Source organism: Rhinoderma darwinii, chromosome 13 (genome assembly GCF_050947455.1).
Source record: "Rhinoderma darwinii isolate aRhiDar2 chromosome 13, aRhiDar2.hap1, whole genome shotgun sequence".
Classification (NCBI taxonomy): domain Eukaryota; kingdom Metazoa; phylum Chordata; class Amphibia; order Anura; family Rhinodermatidae; genus Rhinoderma; species Rhinoderma darwinii.
This window is the reverse complement of record NC_134699.1, coordinates 33,301,994-33,320,469: the sequence shown is the minus strand read 5'-3', so window position 1 is coordinate 33,320,469 and position 18,476 is coordinate 33,301,994. Positions and strand designations below refer to the sequence as shown.

At 39.7% G+C, this 18,476-nt stretch overlaps 1 protein-coding gene across 1 annotated transcript; it reads left to right on the top strand.

Moving 5' to 3' along the window:
• The first annotated feature begins 7,039 nt into the window (after positions 1–7,039).
• LOC142665448 (microtubule-associated serine/threonine-protein kinase 4-like) lies at positions 7,040–15,628 on the top strand. The gene is made up of 16 exons (XM_075845148.1): positions 7,040–7,329; positions 8,009–8,110; positions 8,508–8,607; positions 8,827–8,894; positions 9,134–9,219; positions 9,357–9,565; positions 10,166–10,304; positions 10,793–10,925; positions 11,372–11,537; positions 11,789–11,890; positions 12,140–12,262; positions 12,543–12,655; positions 13,086–13,174; positions 13,550–13,638; positions 13,967–14,053; positions 14,795–15,628. The coding sequence occupies exons 1-16, from the start codon at positions 7,102–7,104 to the stop codon at positions 14,908–14,910; spliced, it is 1,950 nt and encodes a 649-aa protein (XP_075701263.1). The 5' UTR covers positions 7,040–7,101; the 3' UTR covers positions 14,911–15,628.
• The last annotated feature ends 2,848 nt before the right edge of the window (positions 15,629–18,476 follow it).

Genomic DNA, 18,476 nt, shown 5'->3' with positions numbered 1-18,476 from the left:
GCTTCGATCCCCGCCATTAACCCTTTAAATGCAGCCGTCAAAAGCGATCTCTACATTTAAGGTGTTTGCAGCTCATCGACACCCCAGCAATGAAATCGCCAGGGTGTCGATGGCTGTAATGGCAACCGGAGGCCTAATACTGGCCTGCCGGTGTGCTTAGCACGGAAAACTTCCAGCCCCCGCCCAGAGGCGGGGCCTAAAAGGCTTCCGTAGCCGCCGGCAAAATTGCGCCGACTCAGCAGATGAGCCGGCGTCATCAGCGGTGGATATCAACTGTATGTTACAGCTGACATCCACTTGTAACGGCAGGAACCGGAGCTAGCTCCGATTCCTGCCATTAACCCCTCAGATGCAGCGATCGGATGTGATTGCTGCATTTTTGTGGTTGCTAGCAGATCGCCAGCTGTGCCTTGCAATCGCACGACTGCCGACTGCTATTATGACACCAGGAGACCTAACAATGGCCTCCTGTTTGCCATTACGGAAGCCGATTAGGCCCCGCCTGAAGGCAAAGCCTAATCGGCTTGCTGTCAGTGAATGACTGACAGATCTAATACATTGCACTGACAGTTGGACCTTCATGTCCCCTAGTGAGACTAAAGTAAAGTGTAAAAAAAAGTGGAAAGAAAGTTGTAAAAAATATAATAAAAGTTTTAAGTAATAAAATAAAACACAATCGCCCTTTTTCCCATATCAAGTCCTTTATTTTTAACTCAATAAATTTTTATTGACATTTTTCAACACAAATTTAACATACATTTTATATACATTTGTTTTTCAATGTAGAAGATGTGTAGTACTTGCATCATCCGACCAATATAATCTAATAAACCGACATACCATATGCAGACACAGTCCAAAAAAGAAAAACACTGTACCTCTACCATACAGCCTTACATTTGAGATAACACAGTACATATGAGATATGTAATCTTTCCTTACGTATTATATAATAGCCTAGCTTCCCTTTTGACTCTTAGCGAATTAATCTCTTCATTTCCCTATCCTCCTCTAATTTGTATTTCCTCTTTAAGAAATAAGGTTGTGCATGCTATGTAACCACGGATCCCACTCTGTCTCATATTGAGCTATTGAATGGTTCTTGTGTGCCATCATCTTCTCATGCGAGCATGTGCTGTTGACACGTGCGATAATTTCTGTAATTGAGGGTAATGTTATGCTTTTCCAATACCGGGTTATTGCTAATTTGGTCTCAATAAAGATATGTGCGGCTATTATTCTAAATTCTCTCGGAATATCTTTAATGTTTAAAAAAAGTAAAGCTAGTGAAGGGGAGGGAATTATTGTAATCCCTATGATATCTGACAGTAATTGGAATGAGGACTTCCATATGCTTTGGAGTAGTGGACAGGTCCATAAAATATGTATCAAAGTTCCTCTACCTCCACAGTTCCTCCAACAGTAGTGAGAAGCATTTGGATATATGCGTTGAAGTTTATCTGGCGTGTAATACCAACGAAGTATCGTCTTCATCCCTGATTCATAATGAAGAGTGCATTTCAAGTGCTTTGCTATGAACGTGAGTGCACTGGTCCACTCTTGCTCAGAGTCAAGTCCTTTATTATTGAAAAAATAAATAAACCATACATATTTGGTATCGCCGCGACCGTAACGTCCTAAACTTTACAAATATTATGTTATTTATGCCACGCAGTGAACGGCGTATAAATAAAACCGTATAAAATAATGCCAGAATTTCAGTTTTTTGGTCACTTTGCCCTCCAAAAATTAAAATAAAAAGTGATCAAAAAGTCGCATGTATCCAAAAATGGTGCTTATAAAAACTATAGCTCGTCTCGCAAAAAACAAGCCCTCATACAGCTCCGTCGACGAAAAAATTAAAAAGTTATAGTTCTCACAACTTGGCGACATAAAAAAGTTGTAAAACATAAAAAAGTGCCATAAATTAGGTATCGCCGGAATCGTACTGACCCGCAGAATAAAGATAACATGTCATTTATAACTCATGGTGAACGCTGTATAAAAAAAAAACCCTAAAAAAACTATGCCAGAATTGCTGTTTTTTGGTCACCTTGCCTCTCAAAAAATAGGATAAAAAGTGATCAAAAAGTCGCATGTACCCCAAAATGGTACCAATAATAACTACAGCTCGTCCCACAAAAAAAACAGCCCTCATACCACTACGTCTATGAAAAAATAAAATTAGTTAAGTCTCCAATAAGTCAGGAAATAAAAAATATGCAGTTGTGCACATCAGAGGGGAACATTTTGTCTGTTTCAAGAGGCGATTTATCGGGGCCCTAAAATTAGGGAAGCAGGAAGGGCAGGGCCCAAACATATCTGCTAGAAGCGAGGGCGCCCGTATTATACCAGGACAACACTTCCTAGCAAAATTCCCCAAACTGCAAAGGTGCGGAGTGTGGACCAAATGGGGGATAAGTAAAGACACCGTTTATCAGTGTGACACCGGCCTGTGCAGAAATGATTGCTTCACAGCGTAACACACATCTATGGATTATTTTATTGTTTACCCCATTATTATACCACCTGACTATGCCCCTGATGTACTCTGCCCAGCTTACATGTACCCCCACATTATAAACGGAAACACCAGTAATACTCAAACAAAACTACCAAGCAAAATCTACGCTTCAAAAGCCAAATGGCGCTCAAACCCATCTGAGCTCTACAGCGTGCCCAAACAGCAGTTTACTTCCACATATATGGCACCGCCATACCCGGAAGAACCATTTTAACAATTTTTGGGGTGTGTGTCTACAGTGGCATAAGCTGGGCACGACATACTTGTCACTGAACTGGCAATTCTTTTTTTCCAGGTGTTTTTGTCTTCGCTCTTGTTACTACACCACTTATAACCATGGACCATTGAGAGTAGGAATCACTGACCACAACTCTCTGGATACGGTCCTTGAGACAATTTTCAATCTCATTACAAGCTATACTTTCTTTTTTAAAATAGGCACTATACCAGTCACTAGAGAATCTCTGAATATTATGAAGAGGGGGACAGAAATAACTGAAATAAGCTCTTTAAGAACTCTAGGGTGTAACCCATCTGGTCCCGGAGCCTTGTGCATATTTATTTGATTTAACTTGGCTTGGATCATATCTACATTCAGCCAATTCAGTACATCAACTGATATATTAACAGCACTGGCACCAGCTACATCAGATGCTCTTTCTTTTGTTGTATATACAGAGCTAAAGAACCCATTTAGTAACTCTGCCTTCTCTTGACTAACTCCCCATTACTACTATTTAGAGGTGCTACATGTTCAGACGTTGACTTTTTTTGCATTTATATACTTGAAGAATTTTTTGGTAGTTGTATTGCTGTCTTTGGCCACCTGCCTTTTATTTTGTATTTTTGCTGATGACTTTTTTATTTATTTATTTTTTTACAGATTTTACTAAGGTTTTTGTAATTTATAAAGGCTGCAGATGTACCCTCAGAATTATATTTTTCAAAGGGTCTTTTTTTTGTCATGTATTGCCCTTTTTACATTAGGTGTAAGCCATGTGGGGTTTAATTTTAGTTGTTTATAATTGTTACATATAGAAATACATTTTACACTATAATAAGTAGATTTGAAAATCTCCCATTTATTATTTGTCCCATTATTTGACATTAGTTCTCCCCAGTCTATATCCTGAATTGCAGCCCTCATCCTGGGGAAATTGGCCTTCTTAAAATTAAGTGTTTTTGCCCTCCCAGCCTGTGTTTGTTTTTTACAGTATAGTTAAAATGTAACTATATTGTGATCACTGTTACCGAGGTTTTCACAAACATTGACATTCCCAAGAAGCTCTGCATTATTAGAAATGACCAGATCCAACAGAGCTTCACCTCTAGTCGGGTCTTCCACAAACTTCTCCAGCAACAGGTTGAGGAAATTTCGCCCCTTCGCAGTTGTAGCTGAACCATGACAAAAGCAGCTCGGCACCTGGACCCACTGGAGGATCCTCCAAACCTCCGGTGGGCCAGTCCAACGCTGCAAGGACCTGTTGTAAAACAAACTGCAAATAAGGTAAGGTCCCAAAAAAGGTGCAGACACCGGCCTGTGCATAAAGAATTACCAAATATCTATGGATTATTTGTATTATACATTTACCCCATTATTATCCCCCATCATTATGCCCTAATGTACTCCGCACAGCTTATAGATGGCCCCACATTATAAATGGAAATACCAGTAAAACCCTAAACCAGGGGCGTAGCTACGAGGGGGCAGGCGGGACATGTGCCCGGGCGCAACTAGGAGAGAAGGAAGGGGGAAGGCACCGCTAACTAGATGCCCATGGCATGAGGGGTCCCATGCCACCCAGCCCATAATGTGCCAGCGGCACGGGCCCCCTCATTCCAGGTAGCGTCACCTGCAAGGATCCCGTCTCATAGGCTGCTGAGGGGGGGATTTGTGGCACTGTCTACAAGAAGGGGTTGTTCATTATGTCACAATATAGTCTGTTTTAGTCAAGCACACTGACCTCTTTCATTTATTTTATTTTCATCTATTGTTATGTAAACTACCTTATATAAATATATTGCTTGTAAAATTTATAAATGGTTTTATGCTCGTGTAACAGAAAAAAAAAGTGAAAAAAAAATTACACCTCATTGATTGGTAGAGAAAGCAAATTTGGCGAGGGTGAAGGGGATGTCGTGAAAGAAATTGGGGGTGCCAAACGGAATCTTTACCCCGGGGGAGAACCTAGCTATGCCTCTGCCCAAACAGAACTACTACCATGCAAGATCCATGCTCCAAAAGCCAAATGGCAGTTCCTCCATTCTGAGCTCTGGAATGTCCCTAAACAGCATTTCATGTCCACATATATGGAATTTCCATACACAGGAGAAACCGCTTAACAATTTATGGTGTGTGCTTATCCAGTGGTATAAGCTGGGCACAACATGTTGGGCATAGCAGTGTAAAAATAGCAATTTTCGATTTGCATCATTCAATTTCAGTAAAACACCTTTGAGGTCAAAATGCTCACTACATTCCTAACAAAATGTCTTCAGGGGTGTCATTTCCAAAATGGGGTCACTTCTCATGGGATTCCACTGCACTAGTACCTAAGGGCAATGCGACATCGTGCCCGAACACCAATTCAGCTAAATCTGCCCTACAAAAGCCAAATGGCGCGCATTCCCTTTTGAGCCCCGATGTGTGCCCAAACAGCCGTTTATGACCACCTATGGGTTACTGCTGTACTCCAAAGAAATTGAATAACAAGTTGTGGGGTGCTTTTTCTCCTATATTCCTTGTGAAAATAAAAAATGTTGAGCTAAATCTATGTATTATTGGAAAAAATATAAGTTTCTATTTTCACGGCCCGCTTCTAATAAAGTCCATAGAACACCTGTTTGGTCAAAATGTTCACTACATAAATTCTTGAGGTGTGTAGTTTTTAAAATAGTGTCCTGGAGGAGGGGGGGGGGGTTCATCTGTTTTGGTACCTGAAGGCAAACCTTTAGTGGTGACTGGAAAACATCCTAATGACGGATTAGTACGTCAAGGAGCGGGGAGGGGTTAAAGCAGCCTTTTTCTGTCTGTTAGATTGAATGTAAATGCCTAAGCTAATAAATGTTATGGCTAACAATTACTGATGGATTGTTACAGAGATACAAGGGGTGATGTATGATGTACTGACATATGGTTTGCACTAATCTGTATTCAATGGAGCACCCAATTACATTGAATAAAGTCCAGAAGTCCACTCACAAATACATATATAAAGATTATATGCAATGGGGCTATACACTGATAAAAATTCAACACACTGTCCAGGAAAAGTTCCTCACCATCCCCAATATCAAGGAGGTTAGATGTGGTAGATGAAGTATCAGAACGCACTTGGTGTTTCTACTGTACAGTCTCCCAGCCTTCACATAAAGTGGTTGTGAAAAGGATAAAGGCAGACAAACATAGACTGCAGCGTTGGATAAAATCTTTTGGTACTTTATTCCATATACTCACAGTGACAAAATAAAGAGCACTCAAAAGTTATAAAACTCAGAATCTCTGTCTTTTGTTCAACTAAGAGGTGAATTTTCTTTTTTATAAAAAGCGATCAAAAACTTGTATGTATGAAAAAAAATGTTGCCAATAAAAACCACAGCTTGTCCTGCAAAAAATAAGAACCTCAATCGATGAAAAAATAAAAAAGTTGGGGCTTTCAGAATATGGAAAAAACAAAAATTTGTATTTCTTTGTAAAAGGAGTAAAACATGAAAAAACCTATATAAATTTGGTATCGCTGTAATCGTATTGACCAGCAGAAGAAAGAAAATTGCCATTTTTACCGCACGGTAAAAGACATACCCCATTGACAGATGTCCATTGTAGCCTATCCAAAGACGGCCTGATAGCTGTCATGCACAGTAGATCGCTGGGTGAGCCGGCATGGTTCTGCGAGAGTGAAGACAAAAATTAAACCCAAAAGGAAATGGAGGAATCACAGTTTTTTCATATTCCAACCCACAAAGAATTTTTTTTCAGTTTCCCAGTACATTATATGGTACTTTAAATGGTGCCAATAGAAACTACAACTCCTCCCCCAAAAAAACGGCACCTAGTATTCCCAGGCAGTCCCCCATGTTGGTACTGGCCAGGCATGAGGCTACTCAACTTTCACAGTGGATTCAGGCACATCTATGATTTGATAGAAAAATTTTACTCACATTACCACAAAATTTTGCTTCACATGGTATATATTTATTTAAAAAAAAGGCACACATGGTACAAAACTATTTTTTTTATCATAACCCTATGTACCAAAGCAAAAAAATTGAATAATATCTTTACTAGTCTGAAAAATGAACAAGTTATAGGCTTTAAATCAGTATGTGCAAAAAAAACTGGAAAACCGTTCCAAAAATACCTCAGTCAAGAAAGGGTTAAGTACAGATATTCCTTGGAGGTTGTATCACGGTCTTCCTTGACATCACTGGTCATCAAACATCATAATCCTCTATTATGACATCACTGGTCTTGAAAAGTTCCATCTGCCCTCCATTCTCTATCAGTATGTTAATGTTGCCAGCTGTGGATACACTGGTAGCGCGTTACTGATTATCAGCGATTACTTTTACCGAAAATGGCCAGATTACCACTGGACAAGACTAAAATGGAAGCACATCTACAGGGGATTATTACCAGCTACTCCCCTGACGCCATGCTTCCACTACCCGATGGCGTGCTCAGCTTCACTCACCGGCTGGTTGTGGAGCTGTCACGAGACTGCCTCGCTAAACACCAACGAGGCCTAATAACCGAAACATACCTCGAGGATCTACAGCAGAACATAGAGACGTTATTACAACAGGTAAATAGCAGAGACTCAGCACGAAATGTAAAGTAAACAATACATGAGAATAATAGAGTCAGAGAAATTAATTTACACGTATTTATTGTCATTAGAGCAAAATGTCATAGAAAGCAAATTTATATAACCCAAAAATAAAATGTAGAGGAAATAAAGCAGATATTTCTGAGCATGTAAGTGACATGTAGTGGAGTGGATAAAAAACAACTTAGAATAGAGACGCCTTTATATATCTCCAGACAGGAGCGGACACAGAAATCATAGGGCCCCTAAACAAAACTTAGAATGGGCCCTTACAAATGTACTACTTATTTATTATAGTCAATGTCCACCACAACTCTGTAACATATCTTCAGAAGGGTTGTAGCTCTAGTTTTCACACATTTACTAAGCATTTTACTTCAGTTTTCGGGGTAAAACGGTGACTTACGACAAGTTAGAGGTAAAATTTGCGACTTTTCTTATGACTCACTAAATTAAAAAATAACAAGAATGTGGGCATGGTCTTCAAGGAGGCAAATTTGACACCAAATTTATTAAGTGAACTAAGTGAAAAATACAGAAAATGTTGGTATAAATCTATGTCTGCTCATAGCTCCAAATCTTCTGCTTCTCTTCACATAGTAAATGATAAAACGCTGATGTGTTTCACCTTCTTCTATTTGTATTTTATTTATAGGCAGGAGAAAAATCAGAACATGAAGAATTGTCCTTCATCAAAGAACTGGCCGAGAAAGTCCTGTGTGTAATTCCTCGTCTACCTCACTCATTGGACTGCCTGGTAAGGATCTATCATCTTCTATATCACATGTCCTAGGATCAGCCAGCACTATATACATGACGTCATATGATATAATAGTACATCTAGTTCATGTATATATGAAACACTTGTATATAACTGGTATATATTATACAATTGTAATCTCCTAAAATATATAGAAATTCTCATAATTGGTTCATTCATAACTGGGAGCACTCCAATAGTAGAACAATGCAGCTCCTCATATCCCAAAAATTAGAGATATATTAATTCAGTTTTGCCGATTTATTTGATTTGTCAGGAATTTGCTTTTGGCAAATTACATTTGTATTATATTCTATCGACCAGAATACAGGCAAATTGACAGGTATTTAATGTTTGTGAACTTTTACACCTAATAATTCTAAATCTTCTACAGGAAACACCAGAAGGCCGAGCCAAAGAGGAACAAAATGGAACAACTGATTCTACTGAGCCAAATACCAGTCACCAAGAACTACCCAAGGATCTGATTATAGGTAAGGGGGTCACATATGTTCTTGCAACTGGCGATGCCATGTAACCATGGAGACAGAGTCTAAATGTTATATTTCATGAAGAATACTTGTCATTTCCAGGCTATTGTATTTTGTGGCCTTCTTTCCAGCCTTCTACTTGTTATTAATATTCATTGTATTATTATTCTGTATTTATGACCAGCTACGTCATGTATATTCATTATATTATCATTATTTTAGAAACATCTGTGCTGGCAAACAATGATCAAGGAAAATCTGAACCACCTGAGATTGATGAATCTGCCAGTGTAAGTATCATAGAGGCGGGCGTCTATTTACCATTAGGTTATGGCGGTGGTCTCTAATCTTTGGCGCTCTGGCTGAATGGTGGATATAATATATCAGGCAGATCATGTCTGTATAGAGTCGTGCATATATCACGTCCTCTCCATATACGACAGTGTTTATTGGGACATATTATAGAAGGGACACGTTGGTGGCGTCTGGAGCTTTTATGTTTATATTTCATTTCTTGTTCCTTTTTTAGAACTTGATCAGATCACTGGACGTGGGCAGAAAGCCTTGTAAGAGCCACTTTGAGACATCCACACTGATCAGCAGTGGAACTTATGGGTGAGCTTTATGTTGGAATAATATGAGTCTTAGGCTCTGTTCACATTGGCGTCAAGACTTCTGTTTCTGACTATTCCAAACAGAAGTATTGCAGATGAGAATGAGGATTGATAATAAAGCTTCTTTTTTCTCTCCAGGACTGTCCACTTAGTCCATCATAAAGACACCCGCCGTGCATTTGCTATGAAAAAGATCGAGAAGCAGAACCTGTTCATGGCAGCCAAATTTCAACAGGCCTTTCTTGAAAGAGACATCTTAATGTTCATAGAGAGTCCATTTATAGTCAACATGGTCTGCTCCTTTTCCAGTCAGCGTCACCTGTGTATGATCATGGAGTATATAGGAGGTAAGACATGTCATTATTAATATGGATATATGGAGGAAACATTAAAAGGGGAAACTTGTTCAGATATGTCCACATTGGTCATGTCTCTAATTCCAGCTATGGACTATAGCAATGACTGTCTAGAAGGGGTTGTCCAGAAGGTTAAATCCCTTCAATAAATTCTGGATCGCTGGCATGTAGCCAACTGCTGGGGATCTGGCTGCACCCCCAGTGATCAGCTGTTATGGATGGGAAAGTTGCAGGTGCTTGTAGATTTCCCCTGCAGGAAATGTCGTATTATATGTCACCTGTTCAAGTGAATGAGCAGCCACCATATACATAGATCCACTGAGTCCGCCAAAGACAGTGCACTATTTCCAGTGGTTCTGGCTAGTAGGGGAGATCCTAAGAGGGGGACCCCCTCTATGACATCCCTATGTCTTAATAGGCTTAAGCTATAAAGCTTTCCTCTCTTTATACATCACTTCTAATGGTTGTCTAATCGCCAGTGACCTTTATTAGTCTTTCCATAGTCTTGGCTTGATGATCATTATGCAGCATTTGTGGTCCAACTTCTTGGTATAAATCATTCACCTGTCATCTTTTTCCTTTCTGCTTTAGGAGGAGACTGCGGGACCCTAATAAAATATGGGGGTCCTATTTCTGTGAACTTGGCCCGTCTGTATTTTGCAGAGATGGTTCTTGCTCTGGAACACCTGCATAGCTACGGTGTGGTGCACAGAGACCTGAAGCCTGACAAGTAAGTGACAGTAACATACTAGATCCCTCATTCACTGCTGTGTATATAGCAAGAGACAAGTCACGAGGGTTATAAAACATTGCAACTAATAGTGTAAGACTAGAGTCGTACTGTAGCCTTAGTCTAAGGACGTGTACACACTAGCATTATTTTGTAACTTATTATATAGTTGTAACATCTAATCATGACTGATCCATTCATTTATATGGGACAAATAGCTGCCAATGTTCTTCAGTTTACAGTCATTAAAAGACATACTAAAAAACAAAGTCCGCTAGTGTGGACGAGACCTAAAGCTGGCCATACTGGTGACAATTACACCTTATGTCACACAGTTCTGATGAATAGAAATGTCTTATGATGTGATCGTCTTCATATAAACTGGAGGTGAAAAGTTTCTGTTCTACGAGAGGGAAGAAAGTAAAAGTTTGGTAACAGCCGGTCTATGGATTATCACTTGGAGATACAACTCTCTCTCTTATTGACAGCTTGCTGATAACACCATCAGGTCACATAAAAGTCACCGACTTTGGACTATCAAAACTCGGCCTCATGAGACTGACAACCAACAACTACAAGGCTCAAATGGAGGACATCACCAAAGAGTTCCTTGATAATGAGGTTTGCTTTACTGATATATCTATAGATTTATTTCCTTCATACATATTAGTGTGGTACAATGAAGGGGCGCAACTTAGATAGCGGGGCTGGTGGGACATATGCTCCAGGTGTTGGGTACCAAAAAGCCGCCCTGCCATATCTAGAGTATTAAGACATGGGGCTACGGCAGTAAACTGAATCTTTTCCTTGGGTGAAGGAACGTCTAGCTATAACTTTGGTGCAATATATATCAGGGTTCCTAAATCTTCAGGTTATAGGGGTTCTAAGCCTTAAGAGAGTTACGTCCATATAACCAAAAGCTAATGTTATATGATGTTATAATTGGGGTGAAAGTCGAGTCCATAGAGTCTGTTATAAAGCAGCAGAAGTATAAATAAATTCGGCAGGTATTTCTAATAAGTAATATTTTAATTTGACCCCCTTCTCTTTCATCCATTGTTTTCCAGGTCTGTGGCACCCTTGAATACATCGCTCCAGAAATGCTTCTGATGGAAGGCTATGGGAGGCCCATTGACTGGTGGGCTATGGGAATTATTCTACATGAATTCCTGCTAGGATCTGTTCCATTCTTTGGCAGTACCACAAAGAAGGTGTTCAATGCTGTGATCAAGGGTAAGTAGAAGATACATTAGGATGATATATCCTGCATGTTATCTGTCGTGTGATCTAAATATATTAATCTAATACATTATGGTCCGAGCTTCCTGCTGGATCAGCATCTATGAGAAATAGTCCAAGTGATACATTTCGATCAGATCTTTAGAGGGAGTGTTTTTGGATGTAACCTTCTATATATTGTTAAGAATTATTGATATTTCCCACTTCCATTACTTGTTGGTAACATTTGTTTTTCTGTGTGACAGATGACGTCACTTGGAATTTTGACAATAAAGCTCCTCCGCCTGATGCTCAAGATCTCATCACTGAGCTGCTCAGGAAAAATCCTGCACGTAGACTTGGGACAGGTAAAGTATATAAATAGTACTAATATAGACGTATAACACCTAGGACACCTGTCACAAGACGTAAACTTCATGTCTATGAGAAACACGACTTCATATGTTGTCCCTTACCGGTTCATCCGCTAAATATAATGCTGTATAACGGTTCTTCCTGTAGACAGCAGAATAGTACCCTGCACTGTTACACCTTCAGTTAACAGCTCAATGGTGGATATATATTAATCCAATCAATCTTTTCCCTTGTTTTTCCAGGAGGAGCACATGAGGTCAAAATTCACCCATTCATGAGTGACATTAATTTTGATTGCATTCTGAGTCAACAACCTGAATATATTCCTGAACTTGTGTCGGCTGAGGACACCAGTAATTTTGAACGTAAGTTACCTAGACCATGTTGTTGTGTGGAGGTGAAGATAAATGCTGGGATCTGTTGTCACCTTGGAGAACATCATTACAACATGAAGACAATGGTTGAAATTCATAGGAAACCCAGTGGAGAACATCATTATCATCAAGTTTATGGATGAGGAATACATTTATGAAATGCTGACCAAACTTACTCAGGAGTTGTCACCCCCAGTCAGAAATGATAACTGTGTCTGTGATGTGTAATATATAAAATCTCCGCTAACGTTGGAATATTTATGACTTTTAGCTCACTCTGAGAAACATCATCTCATGGCATCAGATGAAGAGGAAGACACAAGCGAGGATATTGGGTACACAGTATTCGCACCTTTCACATCATCTACGAAAAGGTTTTCTAAAGTAAGTCTATAAATCCGTAAAATATCCAGTTAACTATTTATTGCATAATGGCCCATAAAATATAAAATAAATATATATATATATATATATATAAGGTCATCATGCAAAACTTTATCCACTCGCTCGATCACTTTAGTCGTCGGGGGAAGTTCTGGCTGTTTATACATTTTCATTGTTGCGTCTGTTGCAGGGAAATTTAGTACCACATGCTGGTTGGTCCCTTATCGATATGTATTATATACATATAATGTTATGAACCTTAGACAATGTATAACAATGTATCCTGGGATATCTAAAGGAATGAAATCATGGCAGGTGTCGTTCAAGATAAGAAAAGGAAAATAAAAGAAGTGATTTTGATAATGATAGACACGAGGACATATGTGCTGCAGTTCCTGACTGTATATTATAACTATCTATATGTTTTTAGCTGTGTACCCACACAACCAGGATGACTGACAATAACATGGAGGATCCCAAGTTACCTCCAGAGGATTCTCCCGTCAGTGACTCAGACATGTGAGTAGAATATGGGGTTATTACTGTGTATTCAGGGGAAGAATGGTTCTTGGTAATATAAGTATTGGGGTGCAGTATATCTGGCAGAGAGGAATAGACAATTGATATACAGGGAATCTGAGAGCAGAATGTAGCTGGACGGAGCTGTATAATGTACTATTATCCTCATATCCTCCCATTATAATGTGTAGGATGGAGAATATAACATTAGTATTGTGGATATAATGTGTGCAATGTGCATATTGCTTTATACAGTAATATTCTATACTGGCAGAACACGACATCTTTATATTACAACTTCCTTCTTATATATTTATTATACAGTGATCTTGGTTTGAGGTCATTTTTACCAGAATTTTATGTTTTATTAAACAGGCAGAGACAATTATTTTCTTCTGAAGCTGATGATGAGAAGCAGAGGCACAATGATAGTAGCGACTTACCATCCAGCTCCACAGTGCCAGGTATGTACAGGGGCTTCTGCCTCGTCGTTTAGATAATCGGTGGGGGTTTCTGAGAGTTGGACCCCCTCTGTCCATGAAGTGATCACATTTCCTAGTACAACGCCACCGTTTCTTATGATGTAATACACCTTTAAGATAGAAGAACTTAGATAAACTATATTGTTAAATCAGAATGATCCATATTTAGCAGTGCCTGGGATCTAATAATGTGTCATCTATTTGTCGCTGAGGCCTAGTTGCTGGATTATAGAGATCATTCTGTATATTGCCCTTTATTGCTCTTCTGCATTATATTTACAGCCATTTTTGTTATTTATTTTATAACAAGCTACTCTAGCTCAGAAGAAACAAGGACTGACATTTACCCGGACTGGACAAAAAAATGACAGAGAGCAAGGAGAACGGAGAACGAGAGGTAAGAGGCCAGCAATAGAGGACATGATCTTTAGGTGATATTCTTGACGGTGGATTTGCTGCGAATTTCCACTGTGTACACTCCGCAGCCGGAATCCACAGCAGAGTGTAATTTCACGGAAATAAACAGGAATTTAAAATATATAGTACACACGGTGCCAAAAAAATGAGTGCGGAAAAGAGGCTGCGGAGCGGGTTTTTAATTTCGCAGCATGCTTATTCGTTTCATTGATTTACTGCGGATTTATTGTAGAAATTCTACATTGACTTCAATGGAGAAAAAAATCTGCAATGAATTCCATGTGTTATATGTGTTGTGGATTTGATGCAGATTTTCAGTGTGGATTGCGATCCAAGAACTGGGAATTATATCATTTAAAGGAGGAAGTGGAAAAACCACCATTTTGAGCACATTTGCTTGCTAGAAAGGCAGCTCAGCCCTAAATATGGCCAGACATAGGCAGATGAAGATGAAAGGCATATTTCCACTGCGAATTTGCTGCAGGGAATGTCCGCAGCAAATATGCCATGTTGGAACATACCCTTAATGATATTCACTAATAATAATTCACAATATATAATATAATCATTAAATATTCCTAATAGCAGTCCCAACTACGAAATGCAGGTGCAAGATAAGGAAATAGACAGTGGCCATTCTGTTCTGTACACCTGATATTCCTACGATGCTGCTTTTTTATATTATGTCCATAACTTACTTTATTTTCAATTTTTTTCAAAGGTTCTATTATACGCCGGATATTATCATCGTGCCGGCGTGGATTGTCCAGGGCTGCTCGTACCATTGGAGGAGGCTGTGCGCTTGTTAGCTGCCGCCGTTCCTCGAGAACCATGTAGCGCCCTGGAGTAAGTACAGCAAGTCTACCACTGTACTAAGGAGGAAGGACTAGCTCCATCAGACCTTCCAAACATGCAAGGACCATCTGCAGAAGAAGGCTTTATTCAAACATCTCTTCAGCCTTCCATAACATTATCATCAAAACAGCTAGAGATGTACCAAAGAGGAAGGAATGATATCATCTTACCTTCCAAGCATGCAAGGCCCATCTGCAGAAGAAGGCTTATTCCAAACACCATCTCAGCCTTCCATAAAATTATAAAATAACCAGATCTGTACCAAGGTGGGAGGACTTATACTATCTGACCTTCCAAGCATGCAAGGACCATCTGCAGAAGAAGGCTTATTCCAAACACCATCTCAGAATTCCATAAAATTATAAAATAACCAGATCTGTACCAAGGTGGGTGGACTTATACTATCTGACCTTCCAACTAAGTAAGGACCATCTGCAGAAGAAGGCTAATTCCAAACACCATCTCAGCCTTCCATAAAATTATAAAATAACCAGATCTGTACCAAGGTGGGTGGACTTATACTATCTGACCTTCCAACTGAGTAAGGACCATCTGCAGAAGAAGGCTAATTCCAAACACCATCTCAGCCTTCCATAAAATTATAAAATAACCAGATCTGTACCAAGGTGGGTGGACTTATACGATCTGACCTTCCAACTAAGTAAGGACCATCTGCAGAAGAAGGCTAATTCCATACAACTCTTCAGCCTTTGATAAAATCAATAAAAATTATTTGACTTTAATATTTCATTCATTGCGTAATTTTTTTTCATAAATCCACTACGTTTTGTTTAATCCTACAGTCAATCAAAGAGTGAAAACTGCATAAAAAACAACAACCTGTTAAAGCTGGTTAGAGAAGGGGTGAATTTACACGCGGCACACTGAAAATCAGTTTCATTCATCTGAACGTAGTTGATTCTGCAGCAGGTGTATGGATTTCTGCAAGTTCCATTAAAGAGTGACTGCCCTTTCATCAAACTTTTGATATGTCATAGAGACATTGCATTATACCTGTTTAGCCAGCTGCTATCACGCTACACGGTACGGCCCAGTGGGTCCACACCCCGCGCCGTGACAGAGGGCTTGTTCTTTATGGCACAAGTTGTATTTTTAATAGCAACATTTTGGGGTACAGATAATGTATATTGAATAACTTTAACAAAAATAAAAATTTGGGTAGGAAATAAAAAATGAACTGGATGTCTGCCATAGTTGTTTTTGCACTTTATTTTATGCCGTTCACTGTGCGATATAAATGTCATTTTAACTTTATTCTGGGGATCGTTACGATTATGGCATTACCAAATGTATATCTTTTTTTAATGCTTTACTACTTTTGCACAATAAAAACCCTTTTGACCGTTGACCTAGCTTTATTAGGGCTTGTATTTTTGTAGGACAAGTTTTAAATCGTCCCATTTTGAGGGACATAGGATTTATTGATTAACCCCTTCCCGACATTTGTGGTAAGTGTACGACATTGAAAGAAAGTGCTTCCCGCAAAATGTTGTATACTTACGCCAAATGTTTGGCACCACCTCAGAAGCTGAGTCGGTGCCATCATCCCCGGATGTCAGCTGTATCTGACAGCTGACATCCTGCTGTAACGGCGGGGACCAAAGTTAGCTTCGATCCCCGCCATTAACCCTTTAAATGCAGCCGTCAAAAGCGATCTCTACATTTAAGGTGTTTGCAGCTCATCGACACCCCAGCAATGAAATCGCCAGGGTGTCGATGGCTGCAATGGCAACCGGAGGCCTAATACTGGCCTGCCGGTGTGCTTAGCACGGAAAACTTCCAGCCCCCGCCCAGAGGCGGGGCCTAAAAGGCTTCCGTAGCCGCCGGCAAAATTGCGCCGACTCAGCAGATGAGCCGGCGTCATCAGCGGTGGATATCAACTGTATGTTACAGCTGACATCCACTTGTAACGGCAGGAACCGGAGCTAGCTCCGATTCCTGCCATTAACCCCTCAGATGCAGCGATCGGATGTGATTGCTGCATTTTTGTGGTTGCTAGCAGATCGCCAGCTGTGCCTTGCAATCTCACGACTGCCGACTGCTATTATGACACCAGGAGACCTAACAATGGCCTCTTGTTTGCCATTACGGAAGCCGATTAGGCCCCGCCCGAAGGCAAAGCCTAATCGGCTTGCTGTCAGTGAATGACTGACAGATCTAATACATTGCACTGACAGTTGGACCTCCATGTCCCCTAGTGAGACTAAAGTAAAGTGTAAAAAAAAGTGAAAAAAAATGTGAAAGAAAGTTGTAAAAAATATAATAAAAGTTTTAAGTAATAAAATAAAACACAATCGCCCTTTTTCCCTTATCAAGTCCTTTATTATTGAAAAAATAAATAAACCATACATATTTGGTATCGCCGCGACCGTAACGGCCTAAACTATACAAATATTATGTTATTTATTCCACGCAGTGAACGGCGTATAAATAAAACCGTATAAAATAATGCCAGAATTTCAGTTTTTTGGTCACTTTGCCCTCCAAAAATTAAAATAAAAAGTGATCAAAAAGTCGCATGTATCCAAAAATGGTGCTTATAAAAACTATAGCTCGTCTCGCAAAAAACAAGCCCTCATACAGCTCCGTCGACGAAAAAATTAAAAAGTTATAGTTCTCACAACTTGGCGACATAAAAAAGTTGTAAAACATAAAAAAGTGCCATAAATTAGGTATCGCCGGAATCGTACTGACCCGCAGAATAAAGATAACATGTCATTTATAACTCATGGTGAACGCTGTATAAAAAAAAAACCCTAAAAAAACTATGCCAGAATTGCTGTTTTTTGGTCACCTTGCCTCTCAAAAAATAGGATAAAAAGTGATCAAAAAGTTGCATGTACCCCAAAATGGTACCAATAATAACTACAGCTCGTCCCACAAAAAAAACAGCCCTCATACCACTACGTCTATGAAAAAATAAAATTAGTTAAGTCTCCAATAAGTCAGGAAATAAAAAATATGCAGTTGTGCACATCAGAGGGGAACATTTTGTCTGTTTCAAGAGGCGATTTATCGGGGCCCTAAAATTAGGGAAGCAGGAAGGGCGGGGCCCTAAAATTAGGGAAGCAGGAAGGGCAGGGCCCAAACATATCTGCTAGAAGCGAGGGCGCCCGTATTATACCAGGACAACACTTCCTAGCAAAATTCCCCAAACTGCAAAGGTGCGGAGTGTGGACCAAATGGGGGATAAGTAAAGACACCGTTTATCAGTGTGACACCGGCCTGTGCAGAAATGATTGCTTCACAGCGTAACACACATCTATGGATTATTTTATTGTTTACCCCATTATTATACCACCTGACTATGCCCCTGATGTACTCTGCCCAGCTTACATGTACCCCCACATTATAAACGGAAACACCAGTAATACTCAAACAAAACTACCAAGAAAAATCTACGCTTCAAAAGCCAAATGGCGCTCAAACCCATCTGAGCTCTACAGCGTGCCCAAACAGCAGTTTACTTCCACATATATGGCACCGCCATACCCGGAAGAACCATTTTAAAAATTTTTGGGGTGTGT